The sequence below is a fragment of the Acinonyx jubatus genome, chromosome B3 (assembly GCF_027475565.1).
Source record: "Acinonyx jubatus isolate Ajub_Pintada_27869175 chromosome B3, VMU_Ajub_asm_v1.0, whole genome shotgun sequence".
Classification (NCBI taxonomy): Eukaryota; Metazoa; Chordata; class Mammalia; order Carnivora; family Felidae; genus Acinonyx; species Acinonyx jubatus.
The window spans coordinates 138,885,684-138,904,864 of NC_069386.1; the positions used below are offsets into that span (position 1 = coordinate 138,885,684).

At 52.8% G+C, this 19,181-nt stretch overlaps 1 protein-coding gene across 4 annotated transcripts in view; it reads right to left on the reverse strand.

Annotated features, from left to right (window-relative positions):
- Positions 1 to 411: 411 nt before the first annotated feature.
- The window catches only part of BCL11B (BCL11 transcription factor B), a 97,655-nt gene continuing 78,885 nt past the window's right edge, over positions 412 to 19,181 (reverse strand). For all 4 annotated transcript variants that reach the window (XM_027066587.2, XM_027066588.2, XM_027066585.2 and 1 more), the window contains one exon: positions 412 to 7,563. In XM_027066587.2, coding sequence (XP_026922388.2) covers positions 5,513 to 7,563 — 2,051 coding nt within the window. In that variant the 3' untranslated portion in view covers positions 412 to 5,512. The remainder of the gene's footprint in view (positions 7,564 to 19,181) is intronic.

The window sequence follows — 19,181 nt, forward strand, 5'->3', positions numbered from 1 at the left end:
CTTGCCATTCCCAGACAAGTGCCTTTTCTTCTAAACCCCTCGTTCTCAACTGTGGCCAGATAGGAAAATCACCCGGATCACTTTCAAAAACCCTGACGTCTGCATCCCTCCTCCAGAGATTCTGATAGAAGCTGGTGTGGGTGGGGCCCGAGCACTGGGACTGTCAAACCCTCCCAGGTGCTTCCAATGTGCAGTGAGGACTGAGGACCCCTGATCCAAATCACGCGGCTCCGCAAGATAAACAAAGAGAACTGTTGGTGTCTCGGGCCATTATTTCCTGTCTTCCCAGATGTGGGCGCAAGGGTTTGGGTCGAGAGGAAAATGGAGAAAGACCTTCAGTCCCCCCTTGGAAATGAGCTGCCCACCCCCCACCCACCCCTCAAAGACACAGAAGAGGACCAGGCTAGGAGATCAAGTTAAATGTCCAATTTATTTTTATAACTTGGAACCAGAACAAACTTGGTCTTGAACAAGCGTACAAATGAAATGGCAGACACATGCTGAACTCAACATCGTGACATTAAGGGGAAAAAGAGGCCCAAAATCTTGTACAGAGAATTAAAGGAACAATAAATATTTTACTAAGCGATATTGAAATGACCTCCTGTCATCTCAACATTTTATCCATAATAAAAAAAAAAAAGTGCCCGTTTCTTAAACTGAGCACAAATACCAAGCAATAATAAATAGTTCCAAACTTGTAGTAAAAGACAGAACCTCCAAGTAAACAACAGAAGCTCATACAATAAGTAATAGAAAAGGTAATAAAAATATTTTGCCTTGCCAGTACAAATGCAAACAACTTAAATCAATGGAACTTTGCTTTGCAGGGTTTGAGATACAAAGAGCACCAAAATCACGGGTTTGCCTGTGTGCAACCGAACCTTCGCTACGTCGCTTCGGACCGGGATGAAAGGCTGGCTTCCTTACTTTCTGACATTTTGCTTTAGAGTAGTTCAGCCTCCCCCTCTCCCCATAAAAGACCCTCTAATGGCAAGTGGCAGGTTCCAATTTGGGGCAACTTTGAACAAAGTTGTGGCAGTATGGAACCCGGCCTGAGGTCGGCTGGGTCACCCAGGCTCGGGGCCCCTCTCACTGCGTCATCTGCTCCAGTGTTGGCTTCTTAAACATGAGAGAAGCATAATGCGCTTTTCTCTGCGGTCGACAGAGACACAATCTTTGTGCTTTAGGATGGCTTAGTCCTGGCATTCTGGTGACTTTGTGTAAGCTGGTGAGGGCTGGCTAGCTTTCGCAATGACAGGAGGACCACCTTGGAGGCTCTCAAGTACCTTAACAGGGCATCCGAAGGAAAGGGCAGCCCCTGGGTCTTCAGGTCGGGTCGGGCAGGTAGGAAACTGACATCTCAGCTTTCTCTCCCCTCCTCCCCATTTCTGTTCACTTTGCAAAGGTAGGTGGCAAGGAGGGAGGGGCGTACTGAACGGAAAAGCTCCCAGAAGAAAGATTTCTGCATTTGGTAAAGAAATTGCCCAAAAAGATGCTTGGTTATACTTTCACAACCTGAAATAATGGTTTTTACAGTTCCTGAAATAAAAAAATGGCTTCCTGATATAGGTATTTTTTTTTAAATGTATTATTCCCTCATCCAAAAAACCACCACTTTATTTCATCTTAAAGCTACTTGGCTTTACAAAAAAAAAAAGAAAGAAAGAAAGAAGAAACAAAGAAAGGGAGAGAAAGAAAGAGAGAGAGAGAAAGAAAGAGAAAAGGAAGGAAGAAGAAAAAAAAAGAAGAGGACGAAGAAAAAGGGGGGTACAGGGAGGGAGAAAGAGAAGAAATTAAATAAAGACGAAGAAGACAAACAACGGGCTGATAGAGAGGAATGGAGAGGAAACGCAGAGGAAGGAGAGAGAGATATGGAAAGGCACCGAATTCATCCCAGGCCCTCGGCACTCGGAAACTGACGGAATGTAGGTTTCAGCGAGAAAAGCAGCAGAGCAGGTAAGAAAGACAACAGGCCAACACTCTCCGCGGCATGAAAGGCCCTGGTTGTGACGGGGACTCCTTCCTGAAATCCAGTGTGTGCTGCTCTCAACAGCAGCTCACGTCACCTGTGCCTAGCTGATTCACCAGCTCTTGTTACATCTTCCGTTTGTCTGTTTCAGGTTTTCCCAAGGACTAAAGAAAGCTCGGTTTGCATTTCTTTCTGCTCTTACGGGCGGGAGATGTGGTGGCGACCGCCACGATGGACGGTAGAGAAGGAAGATGCTCTCGCTCTCTCCTCGGACCCCCGACATCTTACAGATGGCCTCTCAGAGAACAAGAGGACCCTGCGAGATGTCACCAACATCTTTACGAAAACCGATTTTCCCACTCAACGCGAATAAAGGATTTCCCATCCGGTCTGCTGTGGCCACACCAGGGAGCCTTGATGCAAGGTTCGGGGCGTTCGGGGAGAAGCCCTGCTCGAACAGTCCTTTGTATAGGCCAATTCCGACAAAAATATATACAACTAAAAGGATCTGTGAACCAAAGCATTTAACGACTTCCTTTTGTTTCTTTTCCTCAAAGGTTGTCAAACAACCCTCTTTCTCCTGTACAATAGGACTTAACATACAAATTTTTTTTTGCAACATTTTATCCTGCCAAATTAAAAAAATATATTATGGCAGCCTGTTTGTTTTTGTTTTTTTTTTCTTTTTATTTCCAAATTCACTAACAAAAAGGTACATTAAATCCCTTTAAAAGGACAAGCTTACAGTTAAAAAATTACAAGCTCCAGTAAAAATACAGCAAGTGCCTACATCATATGAACCAACCAATATATCCATTCCAGAGGGGGCAGGAAGAGAAAAATAAGGTCAAGGTCAGAAATGTGATTTTTTTTTTTCTCTGCAAAGCAATAACAATATTAAGCACTTTTTTTCTACATACTTTTTCTACATGGTGTAGCAATCCCCTTTTAATCCCCAAATACAAGTTTCTATACATTTTTTTTTGAAATAAAAATTCAACACCCAAGGCAGAAAAGAATTTACTAAAACTCCGACTTTACAGTTACTGTGACAAGAACAAATTTATAGACCCACCATTTAAGTTTTACTGCAACATTTTCAAGGAAAAGAAAAGGGTTTTTTTTTTTCTTGTTTTGTAAAATGCCCAGGCATTCTCAATTATTACAAATACTGGTCCACTTTTACAGTAATCAAGAAATTTTAATATATATAATATATACTAAAACCCCGTCACCAAAAGAAAACAATATACACGCAGCCACTGTGGCATTTTTTTTATAACCTATTAAGCAAACTTTGAAAAAAAAAAATGATCGCTCCAACACACATACACACGATTTTTTTTTACCCTTGTATGTATCCAATACTGTAAACGTATTTTTAAGACAGAGTGCACTAAATTTAACTTTAGAAAAAAAATTAGCCATTGTTCCTGAATTGTTTTCGTTTGTTTTGTTTTTCATTCAACGATATCAGCGTGTAACTTCTGTCACTTGAGTTTTAATTCAGCAGTAAATCACCTCCACGCCAAATCTAAGCAGCGTTGTCCCAAAAACAAAAGGGGTTGAGGATAATTCAGCTAAGGATGTCCACGGTTGTGCTGGGTTTATTTCTTCATTTGATTGGGTCCTTATGGCATTTTCACGTCCTCTATCTTCAGCCAGGATTTTTAAAATTTAATCTAATTAAAGGTAAAGGTGGCTTTGTTTGTATCTAAAGAATGTACTTTTCTTGTTTTACTCTTAAAAAGTCTTTTCGTTTCCAAAAAAAAAAAAAAAAGGTTTGCATTTGTCTCAAGAGACTCAAATAGGAAGATCAGTTTTCAAGGCACTCACGTCAAATTGAATGGCAGTAGAAAAACTGTCCAATAAATTATTTTATTTTGTTCTTTATAGTGCCAGTATTGTGAATGCCATGCTTAGCAACACTGACACTCGATCTCAGCCGTCCCTTACAGTTTAACCCACCTCTGGGCCAGAGAGAAGAATATGCTGCAATTTCTTGTTTAGAAGCCATTTAATTTAAATGCAAACAAAAGCTTTAAAGTGCGGGTCAACAGAATTCCAATGTCTAATCTTAACAGTCCAATGTTTAGTACCTTCCAACCTAATGGGATAGAAAAAAAAAAAAATGGAAAGTAGCGCTGGGCACCTTCGGATGGAACTCTTTTCCCTGCTTTTCCAGTAAAAGGGAACAGAAATTTGCAAGATTTTCCCCCCTGTCCGTACAATGTCATCAGTGTGCATTAAATGAGAGAATACTAACTTCTCTCAATTCACCTCGGCAGGGCACTTGTCTGCTTGAGACACGGTCAATTATCACTTGTAGCAACATAGGACTTGGGACTTTTTGTAGTGGGGGTGATAGACAGAGACAGAGAGAGAGAGAGAGAGAGAGAGAGAGAGAAGCCATCAAGCCAGAAGAAGCCTGAAAGAATACGGTGGCCTTCTTCCTGTGTCACTGCAGATCACCGTTTACCCAAAAAAAGGTACCCTCTGCCCATTTTATGTAGCCTAATCTACAGCAAAGAGCCAAGACGGCACCCCAGGGCACACCCACACCCCAAAAAAAGGACAGTTATCTGCTGATGCCACACCACTGTAGAATGCTCTCAGGCCATCCCCCCCCCCCCCCCCGCAGCTCTCAAAAACTGGCATTTCTCCGGCAGTGTGGAATTTTCAGGGTGGGGGCCCCCACCACTAAAACGTTTCCTTGTATAATGTAAAGGTTGCAGAAAAGGCCTCTGTTACTCAGGACATCATCAGTGCTACATCTCCATTCCAACTCTGAAGCAAAGTGCTACGACTTTAAAGATTGTTATCCGCTGTACATCCACCCCCCCCAAAAAAAACCCAAAAAACCAACAAAAAACAAAAACAAAAAACAAAAAACAAAAAAAAAATGCATGCCACTTTTTATTTCAGGACCAAAGAAGGAATTAAAAAAAGTAAACTTTAAAAGTCATTTAAGTGTTGGCTTCTTCACAAGAAATTACACATGCTTAGCTTAAATTTCAAAAAAGCAGCGCCCTCCCCCCCAAATTATAATTTAAAAGATAAGCTTCCCTTCTACACTGCTCGGGAGTCATTGCTCAGGCTACTACTGGGTTTAAAAAAACAAACGAACAAACAAAAAAAAAACAAAAACAAAAACAAAAAAAAAAACAACGAAGGGATGGATACCCAACAAAATCTCTTAAAAGAATTTAAACACAAAGAATAATAATAAAAAGTACCTGCACATGCCAAAAAAATTACAAAACCCAATAAATACAGAAATTATTGCACAGTTAAAAGGCTCCACAATTTTTACTGCCTCCATCAACCCTCGGGTTTCCGTAGGACTTCGTAGACACAGGTTAGGTTGGAGCGCCGCCTCCCCCGGGGCCCCCGGGGACGCGCGGGGGTTGGGGGTGGGGGCCCGGGGCGGGGGGGGGGGTGCCGAAGTGGCGCAGACGCGGAGGCAAGTGTCAAGGTCAGCATTCTCGCGATTGGCAACGGTTCCACTGTACAGGTGCGGGGCGCCGGGGCCCCGCGCGCTTAGCTCCTCTCGGCCTGCTCGATTTTGACGTCGTTAGTCAGCAAGTGCTCCCCGTGCCACTTTTTCATGTGTTTCTCCAGGGTGCTGTAGACACTGAAGGGCATCTGGCAGATGTCGCAGCGGTACACCTCCTTGCCGATCTGCCCGTGCGTCTTCATGTGGCGCGTGAGCTTGCTGCTCTGCGCGCACGCGTAGTTGCACAGCTCGCACTTGTAAGGCCGCTCGCCGGTGTGGCTCCGCCGGTGCACCGTCAGGTTGCTGCAGTTCTTGAACACCTTGCCGCAGTACTCGCACGTGTCGCTGCGGCGGCCCTCCTTGGAGCTCGGCCGCCCGGGGCCCGGGCCGCCCAGGTGCGGCGTGCTGCCGCCGCTGGCCGTGCCGCTGCGGCCCGACAGCCCGCCGTCCAGCAGGTCCCCGGGCGGCGTGGAGAAGCGCAGGCTGCCGTTCTCGGACGAGTGCTCGGACGACGTGGCGAAGGGCGACTGGCGCGCGTCCGTGAAGCCCAGGAAGGGGTCCTTCATGAAGTGCCGCGACGCCGCGTAGCCCACGAGCCACTGCGAGTACACGTTCTCGGACGGGATGAGCGTGGCGGGCGGCAGCTCCAGGTCCTTCTCCACCTTGATGCGCTTGGCGGCGCTGTTGAGCCCGGGGCTGGGCAGCGGCGCCGGCTTGCGCGGGAACAGGCCCGGGAAGGGCTCGGCGCCCGGCGCGAAGCCGCCGCCGCGCCCGTTGACCGCGCCGCCCGGGCCCGCGTCGCCGCAGCCGCCCGCGTCGTCGTCGTCGCCCGCGTCGCCGCCGCCCGGCGCGCGCTTCAGGAAGGCGCCGCGCTTGGGCTTGTCGGCCAGCAGCTCGCCGTACTGCGGCAGCGCGCCCAGCCCCACGTTCTCCATGACCTTGCCCAGCACCAGCGCCTTCTCGTCGGCCAGCGTCTTGGCCGCGCCGCCCACGCCGCCCGCGCCCGCCACCCCGGCCACCCCGCCGCCGCCGTTCTCGCGGTTGCGGCTCAGCTCCGAGTCCATGCTGAAGCTCGACTCCGGCCGGCTCTCGTTCTCCAGCAGCAGCTCCTCCTCCTCCTCCTCCTCCTCCTCGTCCTCCTCCTCGGGCTCGTGGCCCAGCGACGGGTCGCTCTCGTGGTGGCGGAAGTCGCCGTCGGCCGCCTTGAGGCCCTCGCCGGCCAGCTCGCTGGTGCCGGGCTCCGGGGAGCTGGCGGCCGAGAGGCCGTCGTCGGAGCGGCCGGCCAGCGAGCCGGCCTTGTGCATGTGCGTCTTCATGTGGCGCTTGAGCTTGCTCGCCTGCGAGCACGCGTGGTCGCACAGCTGGCACTTGTAGGGCTTCTCGCCCGTGTGGCTGCGCCGGTGCACGATGAGATTGCTCTGGAACTTGAACGTCTTGCCGCAGAACTCGCACGACTTGCTCTTGGCCGGCGGCTGCGGCGGCGGCGTGCCCCCGGGCGGCATGGGCGGCAGCGGCGGCGTGCTCAGGAACGGGGACTTGGGGCTGGGCTGGAAGGGGTTCAGGAGCCGGTGCATAGGGTTGCCGCGGCCCGGCGACACGGGCGGCGGCGTGGAGCTGTTGCCCGCCAGCTCGCGGAGCCGCCGCGAGAAGTCCATGGCGGGCGAGTCGATGGCCATGGGGTTGAGGCGCATGACTCGGTCAAAGGCACTGGGGTGCTGGGCGACGAGCCCCATCTCCTCGGCACTGAGGCGGTGCGGGTCCAGGTGGTGGCGCGGCGGCGGGCTGAAGAGCGGCGGCGTGCCGGGCAGGCGGCCCTCGCCGAAGCCCGGGTGCTCCCGCAGGATGGGGCCCGTCATGCGCAGCAGGTTGAAGGGGTTGCTGTCGCCCAGGAAATTCATGAGCGGGGACTGGGCCACGGCCTCGGGCCCGAGCGGCGGCGGGATGGTGAGCCGCGGCGTGAGCGAGCTGCTGGCCGGCCCGGGCTCCAGGTAGATGCGGAAGCCGTGCGTGTTCTGCGCGTGCTGCAGCAGGAACCACGCGCTGTTGAAGGGCTGCTTGCATGTTGTGCAAATGTAGCTGGAAGGCTCATCTTTACCTGGGGAGACACACGGACAGAAAGGCAGAGAGAGCGTGAGAAGCGGACGGGGCGCGCGCGCTGCGGGGCCACGGACCTGAAGGCGCGCGGTGGGGATGTAGGGGGGCGGTGGGGGGGGGGGGGGGTGGGGCAGTGGGGGGAGGAGCGCGAAGCGAGTCCCGGATCCGCGCGGCTCTGGAGGGCGGCCTCGGGGCCCCTTCGGAGCAGGCCGAGGCCGGCGACGTGTTGGACGCTCCGGCCAAGGCTCCACGGGGCTGGAAGGCTGAGGCAAGCTGGCTCCGTGGGCAGGTTGCCCCCGCGGAGCCCAGATCGGCCACACGACCTCAGCAAGCAACCCCAAATTCCTAGACTTCTGCTTGCTTTCCCTAAAGAAGAGGCGCTCTTATCCCCATTGCCTCAGAAGCCAAATGAGGCCGCGTTGGTGAGAATGACCGATGTCAATGAGAAAACAGCAGGGACACCACAACCGTGAGGGACCAGGGTTTTATCCACCAAGGCCACTGGTGACATTTGGATCTCGACGACCGTGTTGGGGGAGGGGGTCCTGTGCCCTGGCCCCCACCCCCTACAAGCCAGTCACACTCCCTCCCCCAGTTATGAGGATCACAGAACTCTCCAGGGGTTACCAAGTGTCCCCTGGTGGGGGCAAAACCGCAGCTCAATGCCCCCCCCCCCCCCCGCCCTTTAGAACCACTGGTTAGTCAACACTTGATCCAAGGAGGTTCTAAAACACACAAGTCACACTCAACTGCCTGGCAGACGTCGTTTTGAAGTGACATGGCTGATCCCTCTGCATCGTTTGGGATTTTTGCTACAGGACCTTCTAGGGTTTCACACACCACACTACATGCAGAAAGCACCATCAAATTTAAACGTGGATACGAAGGAACAGAAGGAATTCAGCATAAGAAGATCGCTGCTGTGTGGCAGCTGCCCCCCCATTCCTCCTATGGCCTCACACACGGAGGCCCCCCCATTCCTCCCATGGCCCTAACCACGGAAGCCGGCCTCCACCAGCCGCTGGGAGGGGGCTGGATAGGGGGCCACTGGCCTCCATGAAGTCCTTTGCCAGAATGCTAACCGCACGGGGGAATGTCAAATCTGATGGGGTGGTCAGGATGAATGGTGGCAAGTGTGGATTTGTTACATACTGGCTCCCGTGGCGTCGGAAGCAAATCGTAGTGGACACTTGTGGGCACTGAGCCAAAAACGTTACTGTCTTTGTCCATCATCGGGGCCGTCACAAAATGGAGGCTGAATGTTTCAGCCAGAACCTGTCTCGTGGCCTCCCTCCTCACCCTGCGGGCCAAACTCGCTGCCTTTTCCGTCTGAACCTCTGCTCGGGCTTCCTATAAAGGCGCAGGTGCGGGCGGGCCCTGCTTTCTACCCTGAGATTTGCTCGCTGGCCGGGAAGGAAAAGAGAACAAGACATCACAGCCTCGATCTTGAAAAACCCCTTTTAAGAGCTTTCCTGTAGCTGGAAGCTCTTAACGCTGAGAAGGCATGGTAGCCGCAGACTCCCTGGAGAAGCCAAAGGTGCAGATGGATTTCCACGCCCCAAGTCAGGAAGATGACGTGAGAACACAGTGCAGTGCAGAGTGGAGAAGACCCCTCCGTCTCGACCTTTCCCCCAAAGACTTGAGGACTTCTGAAATCCCATGCAGAGATTTGTTTTTATTTTGACTTGTTCGAATTATGTTTCCGGAGGACTTCATGCTTAGCTGTAAAAAGCAAGCGACTCAAAGACCCAACGGCCCGAGTCCTACGCAGGGTAGGCCGGACAGCTTCGGGGCGCAGTGTGCGCACATCCCATGGCGCCAGGTGGAGATCCTCCCAGACCACACAGCCAACCGGGCCAGATCACCCCCCACCGGCAACCAAGACGTGCGTTCCAGGTTTGGTGTCCTCCAAGAATCATCAGTCCACTCTCGTCTCCTAGTCTGTATATACATGTGTGGTGGCAAGGACACCAGCAGGCAGGGGGGAAGGACGGAGAAGAAAAAAAAGAATTCTGAGCTTCAACTTCGCTTCGCTTTTAAAACCAGCTCAAGTAGATCCGCTGAGGCAATTCTCGTCCTCCGGTGTGTCCAGTACGTCTGGGTAATTCAGTTCCCCGTGTTGGGAGTCCCTGAGGAGACTTTTGCCCACCTGGAAAATGCCCAAGGCCCTGGGCCGCCATGTTTCTCCCGGGAGGCCGTTCAGCAGGACCGGCCCTGGGCCTTCCCTTCCAGCACACGTCCCTCAGCTGGCAAAGACGACGCCATCTCCCGTCCTAGCTTATTAGTTAATGTACTTGGGAGAACAGAACCCTTCGCCTCACACTGCCTCACAAGAGAGCTGGCCAGAAGCCATAATATTTAGAGTCCCGCTCAAATCCTTTTCTAGAGCAAGGCAGAATAAATACGTAATAAATAACAAGAAGATAAATAAAATGTCCCTTTCTGACGCGGGAGCTAATAACGCAAATGAAGTGCCACATCCCACAAGGTCATAGATCTTCAAATTAAAGAGCGTTTCTGTACCCTTCACCTTGGCTTCGGAATCTCTAATCGATTTATGGCACACAGCTGTTCTTCATGTTTTTAAGTGGGGCCACCTCCTTCCGCCTCCCCCCCCCCCAACTCTTTGTTCATCATCTTCGTTCCTTGGGCTTCAACTCCAGAGCACTTCCTGTTTCTTGTTCTGATGGCCACACGTTTTCTAAACGTTCCACCGCCGGTGCGGGAGGGGGATGTCAGAAGAAAACGCAGAACTCCCTGGCAGGCCAGGAATAAAGACTGCTCTTCAGCCGAAATGGCCGATGAAAACATTTTTGTAACTCAAAATGGCAGCTGCTGGGAAGCATGTAGCTACATGTTCTAAAGAGCTCAGATGTTTCCACTTCTGAAAAGGAAAGAAAAGGGAAAAAACAAAAAAAAAAAGATGCCCCCTAAAATTCTGGAGCGGCTGAAAGAGGGGGTCACCTGTCCGTAAACCACTGTCAGGTGGGGAAGAGCTAGGCGTCTGTCACATCAGACCCCAGGGCCACTCCTCACGCCGGAGGAAGCCCTTTCTTTTCCCGCTCCCCTGAATGAACCGCTGTGGTTCGGCTCCCAGACTTTCCTCCTCGCGGAGGCAAGACTGCCAGGGACGGCCTTCCCGGGACCTGACAGCTTCTGACTTTTCTAAAAATCTCACAGCCCTCAGAGGCCCTCCCTAGACGAGTCCCTTTCCACTCTCCCCAACCTTTTTTTTTTTTTTTTGTAATAAAACGTTCATTTCCACATTACCAGTTCACGGTTCTCTCTTGCCTTGAAGTAGCCTTGAGCACTAGGGGCTGCTCACTTTTCACAAGTGAACAGTGTCAGAAGTCTTTGAAGAGCCACTCAGAACATTTTTCTATTCGAAAACTCGCTAAATATTTTACACTCGCGGCCTACCAGTCACGGACACCTCATTTTTTTAGACGCAAGGGAAGACTCTTGTCCAAAGGGCCAGCCCCCCTCCCCTCCCCTCCCCTCCCCTCCCAGGGACCAGAGGTGATGATCCCCTCCCTCCTCAAGCTCAGGGCCACCTGCCCAGAGGCGAGCCGGAGGCTCCATGAGGCGATGACTTTGCCAGCAGCCCAGACAGGATCCACTTCCCACCACGCTGCTGCTGGGGCTGCTGAGGTTCCGAGTGACAGGTGGATGCCTAGATTATTCTGAACTGACGTCAGACCCGGCCTAGAGACCTAGAAATGTCAGCTGTACTTGCATCACTAAATCAGGCTTGGCAACTCAGAAGCCAGGGCCCGTGTCTGTCCTTGCTTGCTTGCTTCCTTCCTCAGACATTTTTACTCCTCAGTTGGCAGAAACCCAGACTGGAGCTTCTTCGCTTTAACGGCTCTAAAGGCAGTCCTTATGTTTTTCTGAAGTTCGAAACCCTCCCTTCCCACGAGCCTGGACGGCGGCATGGGTTCACACCTCTGCCTTGACATTTCCAGCTCAGTGAAGTCGATCAGATCACAACCTCCTTGAGCCTCGGTTTCCTCATCAGTAGAATGGGAATAATAACGCCTGCCTCCAAAGAGGGCTGGAGGTATCCAATGAGACCCTGTATGTGGACACACGCCGTAAATCGCGCACCACTGTGCAGAAGTTTGTAGGTTTTGGTGTTTAGTGTTCATCCTCGTACCTGGCAGGTGCATCCACGTTTCAACGATGCCTTTCTGTGTAAGTCTGGCAGTAATGAAACCTGGGAGGAATTGTAACGCGGCCTGCCTAATGCATTAGAGGTTCCGGGGAAGTGAGAACTTGCAAACGTCGAGGAAACATCATTTTTCATTGTGCCTCTTGGGAACCGACAGGCAACTGGACTCTTGCAGATGAAATGAGAGTCTCCCTCTGCCAGGAGGGGTTTTGTTTTGTTTTGTTTCGTTTTTAATGAGCATTTAAATAATTGTTCCTCCTTGGTATGCCGGTTACTCTAATAACACCAATAAAGGTATTGGGGATGTTCAATAAAAAAACACACCTTGGGGCGCCGGGGTGGCTCAGTCGGTTGAGCGTCCGACTTCTGCTCAGGTCATGATCTCACGGCCTGTGGGTTCGAGCCCCACATCGGGCTCTGTGCTGACAGGTCAGAGCCTGGAGCCTGCTTCGGATTCTGTTGTCTCCCTCTCTCTCTGTCCCTCCCCCACTCTCACTTTGTCTCACTCTGTCTCTCAAAAAAAAACAAATATAAAAAAAATTTTTTTTTTAAAACAACACCTTTAATTGATTAGTCAACGAAAAGGCCATAACTGAGCGTGCTAGTTTAACAGGTCCCTCTAAAGGCCAGCTGATACCACCTGGAAGGGCACTCGGACCTGTGGAAGACGCAGCGGGTCACTGCTGCTCAGAGGCGGGCAGCAAGGGTACCTAAACTCCCAGCTCGAGCAGGGCCATGTTCTCCAAAGCCGGCAGCAAAATTAGAATCCAGACACCCGGCCGCAGAGGTCAGACCTGGGTCTTGGCTTCACACAGCCCTCCACAGTTTGCAAAGTGCTTTACAGCTGGTTTGGCATTTTTGCGTGCATTAGCACATTTCATCGTTACTCACATGGCCTCCGAGGAAGGCCAGGCAAGGGCTGCATCCTGCCGGAACGTGAGGAAATGGAAGCTCCGAGAAACAGGGAGAGTCCCACAGCCAGCAGGGAGAGGGCCGTGCCCGTCCTCAGGGTTTCAGACCCCAGACTCGGTCCCAGCCGTCTCTCCAGCACACAGTGCCACCGAGGGATGGATGGTTCTTTGTACGCTTGTCAGGGCCTGTTTTACAATGAAAATGCCCAAAAAAGAGGTTCACCTGCCACACTGTGTGTCCCTTCAGGGAAAGGTACCGATCATCTTATGGAACCCACTCGGGGCCACCGCAGGCCTTGCCCCTGGAAGGAGACGTTTCACAAAGCAAATAAGCCCATGGCGGGGGACGGGGGGGGCAACAGGACCCAGGACCTGGATGCAGGGGCAGGATGCTGGATCTCAGGGTCCTCCTACAGCAGGCCCTTCCTGTCTCTGGACATCAGGGTGCACTTGGGTCACCAGCCAATCACCCAGTCCTCCTCCAGTGTCTGTGACTGCTAACAATACCATCCCCACGGTTCCAAAATGATAATAATTATCATCACTATTATCCCTCCAATGTGCAGACCCCTTCTTAGTTTAAATACAGTCGGTCTCCCCTTTCGTGATCCCAGAGAGAAAATGTCAGCTGGCCACCCCAGCGGTTTTCGTGGGTTTTGCCGTCTGTATTATTTCTGAGCATGGCCATCTACAAAATCTACAACCACCCCTGCTCGTTCTGAACGTGCTCTGTCAAACCTCAGCCTCTTGGACCAGGAAGGTACGGCTACGGGCATAATGACAGCAGTAACTTAACTGCCATTAAATCCTTACACGAGCCTGCCGCAGCTGACTAGAACGGGACCTCAGCCGAGGCTCCAGACAACCCCCAACTAAGGACATGGTGTCCCAGGCACCGTGTCACAGATGAGGACACGGAGGGCTGGAAGAGAGAAAGAAGGCGGTCAGCCCCGCGGCGTGCTCTTGAGCTACGTGCTGACTGATAAAAGCCTGGTCAAGGGAGAGAATGTACAGACCTCGGCCCCGGCCCAGGCACTTGGACATGGTAATGGGGAGGCTATGCCTTGGTTACCTGACCTTTCATTCCAGCCCGTGTGCTAACTCAAAAGTGGAGGTGTGCTGCTTTGGGCTGGCACCGCGGTAACTCTGTGAAGTCACGCTGATTGGGGAACAGATGCACTTTCTGGGTCCTGGTGGCGGTGATAAAAGCCATACACCATCCTGTACGATCTCCTGGGTGCTCAGCCAGCCTCGGCTGGCTCGGTTAGCGGAGCCCACGCCCTCCGCCAGTGCCTGTGACAGACACGGCCGCTCCATCCCTGCGCTCTCCCTCCAGGCCTCGGAATCCTCTCGACCCTCATCACCACGTAAAGCATGCCACTGTCTGGGATCTGTGGACCCCGGGCCACAGAAGCCCGGTAAGTGGGGAGCCCGGTGAGACGGGGCTGAATTCAGTAGGCAGCAGTGGGTGTCCTGCTGAGGGCAAAGGCCACGGGGGCTCTTCATTCATTCACTGCACAGACAGGAGCCGGGCACCCTTTATCCACCAGGGACTCTCCCCAGGCGGCCAGAGCTCACGGAACACCTGATGCCCCCTCTCAGTCATTTGATGAAAAGTACGAGCACTGCTCTGTAGGCAGCCGTGGTGCCGGAAGAGGGGAGAATATTTGGGCTCGGCTGCATTTGGGTTCAGAGCCTGCGCTGTGGGGTTCTCGTCTGCACGGCCCCATTTAGTCCTCATGTATGCACGCCAGCTTGCATCCGCCCTTCCCTGTGCCCAGAATACTTGCCTTTGCTTCTCCACCTGCAAAACGTCTTGTGAGAGCCAGCACACCCCCACCCCACCACCCTGCCGCCAGTATGTTCCCACAGCATCCAGGGAATACTACCTGATACTGATCGCTCGTACTATCATAATCTGTCCTTGACCTTGGAGTGTTCAACTTGCCTGCGATCTGCACGTGCCAGTGTTGGACTTGTGCTCTTAGGCAGATGCTCACGGCAACTTTGGAAAGTGGGTTTTAATCCAGACTTGGTGTAAAAAAGAAACTAAGTCTCATCACAGGTGAGTTCGCACGGCTTATGGTTCACAGACCCCAGATTCACACAGGGTCTGAGCCCAGGGCCTGTGCTGTGTCCAGACACGCACCTGGCTGCCCCGTCCATGGAACCACAAAGGCCACTATCACCGGCCCCGGGGAGGGACCCGGAGCAGGCACGCAAACCACTCTACCTGCTGGTGAACACCAACAAGCTGCGGGCTTCACGCAGAAGACAGCACGCGTACCCTGGCTGAGAACGGAGACCTTACACGGGTGGGAAAACTTCACGCAGCCTCGCAGTGTTGGGGGGACAGTCCGCCGACCCTGCCAGCATCCTTGCGGCCCAGGTAAGCTGTGCGCTTCATATGCCTGGAGTTAACTCGGGGCTGGGCGACTGGGCCTCCAGCCTCCCCCACAGCCTCTATCGTTCCCCTAGACAGCTGGTCGTGCACAAAAACACCACCGAATCTTGCTTCCAGCAAAAGAGGCACACCTGGGAAGTTAGTGAACCCAAGGAAATCTAACTGTGCCCCAAATGCTCTAGAGACATGCCCTTCTTATTCATTCATTCATTCATTCATTCTCCATTCGGCCATCATGCACCAGATGCCAACCTGGCAGGCACTATTCAGGGGAACCGGCCGTGACCCCTCCCTTCCAGGAAGCCACAGGTAGGGGGCTGGGGATGAAAGGATGTCTTCAATATCATTTAGCCATATGCCCCTCCCCCCTCCTCCCTTTGCTCTACAAATGCAGGACCCATCTGCTGCGTGCCAGGCCCCGTGCTGAGTGAAGGGACACAGAAATGCACATCTGCCCGCATGGAGCCCACAGTTGAGTTCAAGAGCTAATAATTCCACACGTTTCTAGTAAGGCTTCAGGCCACGAGGTCTACAGTGTGACATGTGGCACAGGACCCAGAGGAGGGAGAGATTGGCAGTGTGGGAGGATCAGGGAAGACCTCTCAGAAGGGGAGGTCCTAGAGCTGAATTCTGATGGAAAAATGAGTCTATCTTGCAGAGAAAGGAGAGAAAGGGGGTGCGAGGCAGAGGAAACGGCATGCACAAAGGGTCGTGGGACCCCAGACTCACAGAGGCGAGGAAAAGGATACGGGACTGAAAATGTGGTTTGGGATCAATCTGAGGAGGCTCTGAAAACCCACAAAGAAACTGAGCTGGCTACAGAACAAATTCCATTGCTAGAAATTCCATCACGGTGAAAGCTTTGATATATACATATATTTTTTTAATATGAAGATTTCTAAACCCACACTCAAGGCCTACTCGAGTCAGAAACTGTTCCATACAACAAAATGACAGTACAGCCAAAGGACACAGGAGAACCCCTTCGATGGCTCTTTCTGAGACCAGATCCACCCTTCCCCAACTATGAAACCATAAGATATAAAGAAAGGAAGCCAGGGGGGCCTGGGAAATGCAAGGAGGGAATTTAAAATCCAATCTGTGAGGACCGCTGGCCCGACAAGGTGGCTTCTAAATCACTCTCTCCAGCAGGAGTTCTATCATTCCAGCAAGACTCCCATCTGAACCCCCTAGACCCGTAAGCCAGCCTCAGGAACAGGGCGGGCCAGGTTCTCAGTGGAACAAAGTATCAGAACTCAACTACAGCTGCTGACACCATGCACCCCAGATTCCCCCCCGCCCCAGTCTCGATTTCAACTGCTCAATTCTGTGGTCAGACCAGGTGTGCATTTCAGGCTCAGGAAACAGCCACCCAAGCACTGAAACAAAGCAATACTGCTGACCGCGGGGGCATCTCGGGGAAGGGTGAGAACAGCACTGTGTGCTAGTCAGATGGAGAAGCCAGAGGCAGGACACACAGAGTGATCTGAGATGTGGCAACTCACTTACAGCACCCTCAAAAAACTACGGCACATTCCTCAAGATCATCTTTATAGAACTCCCCCCCCCCTTTGCATAAGGCGCTCAAATCAGCTGGAAATAGTATGTCTTCCCCAAAATAGACGAACGCGTCGTCAGATTCCCTTGAAATCTTTCTGCAGACTTCTCTGAAAAGGACCTACAACAGTGGGATGTGGTGGGCCGACAGATAAACGTATTTTGGTGGTTTGGCCCCCCCCTCCCAACCCCCCCTCCCCCAAATATGAGGTTTCCTGAAAGGATTCCGGCACTCTGGGGACAGGAACTTAGCAGAGGATGTGAAGAGGAAGCATGGTGCAAATCCTCCTTATCATTTAATGGAAAAATAAAGAGTGAATTAAGAAACGAACAGGTAAGAAAAAAAAAAATCAAGGCACGCGCCGCGGGTGTGTGTTGAGAGCCGTTGTGAGCAGACGTGGGCGCACCTCGTGGTGCCTCACGCACGCGTTCTGGCTGACACAGGAAGTCTTGCTTCTCCATTATTCATGACTTCCTTCACCAGGCAGGAAGAAGGCTTCCTTCCTTTCCTTAAATCCACAAAAATCTCCGCATTCCACCCCAAGAAGTATTGCAGGGGCAGTAAATCTCGTTTTAATGGAGTGTACGTTTAGCTCCGAGGAGATAATTGACGTTATGGAGAGCCTCGACGCCGAGTTATATAGGTTAGCGAATGCAGAGGGGACTCATTACCGACACACTACAAACAAGTAGTAATATATGTATATTGTTCAGAGTGGCGTTATAGCAAAAGTGTTCCGGTCCACGGGGATTGATAAAACACAAGAAAACAGCAGACATGCACTTGTAAATTTGTCTCATTTGTCTCTGAAGTTAAAGGTTATTCCCTTGTTCTGAATTTGTAATAAAAACACGCTAGCCCAAGGTTTGTGGAGAATGTTTGAATATTTAAATTGTGTATAATGATAGGCAATTATAGGATAAAAACTGGACCGCGCGAATGGGGGAGCGCTGTCTGGATCACCAAGTGTTTTCCCACCAACCAGTCATCTGTCTTTACTGTGCTGCCCTCCCTCCCCCCACCCCTTCCAAAGGGCTGCAGGGACGGTTACCCGGTCCCACCGCCACTAACCGGCAACCGGCCACGCTTGGGTTTGCCTGGGTGGGTGGGTTCCTCCCCTTCTCCTTCTCTTTAGTTTTGTTTTCTTCAATATGCACAGTACGCCTCTCCGACCGCAGGCTGAGACGGAAGCCATGGCCCCTTGAGGACAACGGGCCACACATCGTCCTTCCACAGCCGGTCAGCGCTTCCCCCGGGTGCAGGGGCAAGGCCAGGCACAGCGAGGGGCCCGCAGGCAGCGCGGGAACCTCCCCTGCCCCCCGAATGGGGCACCCATCTCCCGGGCACCCTCCCTGGAGAACAGCGCGGTGGGGCTGGTGGGGAGCCCCAGCTGTGGCGCGTCCCCTGGGGGGGGGGGGGGGGGGCTCCGCCGCACCCTGGCTGGGGCCGAGGTGCCCGCCTGGCCCCGTCCAGGTTAACCAACTGCAGTGTTTGAGTTACTCCAGCCAGCTTGTCACCGAGCACAAAAGTCATCAGCGAGTGAATGTTCTTTTCTGCACCACAATTAAGACGAATCAATACGACGTGCCACAAATGGTATTTTACTCTCAATAAGAACTCGGGCTGAGTTTATTCAGAATATTTTAGCGCTTCCCCGGGGGATTTTGGGCCGACGCAGATGGCAAATAAAGTACTCAGCCTAAGGCTACAGCACATTATGGTAATTCTAATGTCAGATGTACTTTAATATACAGCTCTATTTAATCACCCCATTATTTCACATTTCCATATGAAAAACCCGCGGCACTTCTGCAGAGCTTCGCCTCCGCCACGGTGCCAGCTTCCTCCAGCCCCGCCGGCAGCCGGGGAGATGGTCATCCTCGCCAGGCGCCGCACCGCGTCCACAGTGCGGGGCGCTCCGTGCGCAGCCAAGCTGCCCGGTGCCGCCAAGAAAATCAGAGGGTTCAGAGATGTAGCAAGTGCCTCGGAGGTTATGGAAAAGACAGACCTAACCCTTCCACCTCCCAGACACACGGGTTCTCACACACGCGCGCATGCACACCTGCGAAGGGGAGAGAATGACGGGCACGCTTACAACATGGCCCCTCTGGAAACACCGGCTGCCTCAGCGTGGTGGCTGGGCAGGCCCAATGGCCAGAGCCAACCACGGCTCGGGGGCTGGGCGAGATGTGGCTCCTGCCGGTGGCACACCCAGCAGGTGCCAGCTGGTTCTCGTAGCACTGCCCCCCCCAAAAGGGCACATGAAAGCAGCAGCAATGCCAAGGGGCAGGGGGCCGTGCTAGTGACACAGGGGGTGGGCGGAGCAAGTGAGGGGGGTGCGCAGGAGACCAGCAGCCCAAACCGACTGCACAATCTGGGGCCAGGAGGCCCCCAGGGTGGTGCCGTCCGGTCCGCACTGGAGAACCCGAAGCCGAGAAGCCCAGGCCTCAGGGGAGGTGGAGTCCTGTGATTCCAAATGGCTCTCGCACCTCCAGGCTGGCTCTGGTGGCCAGCTGGTGGAGAGAAGCCGGCGGAAGCATGGGTTTTGGCTGAGCCCAGGAAATCGCTCTCTCGC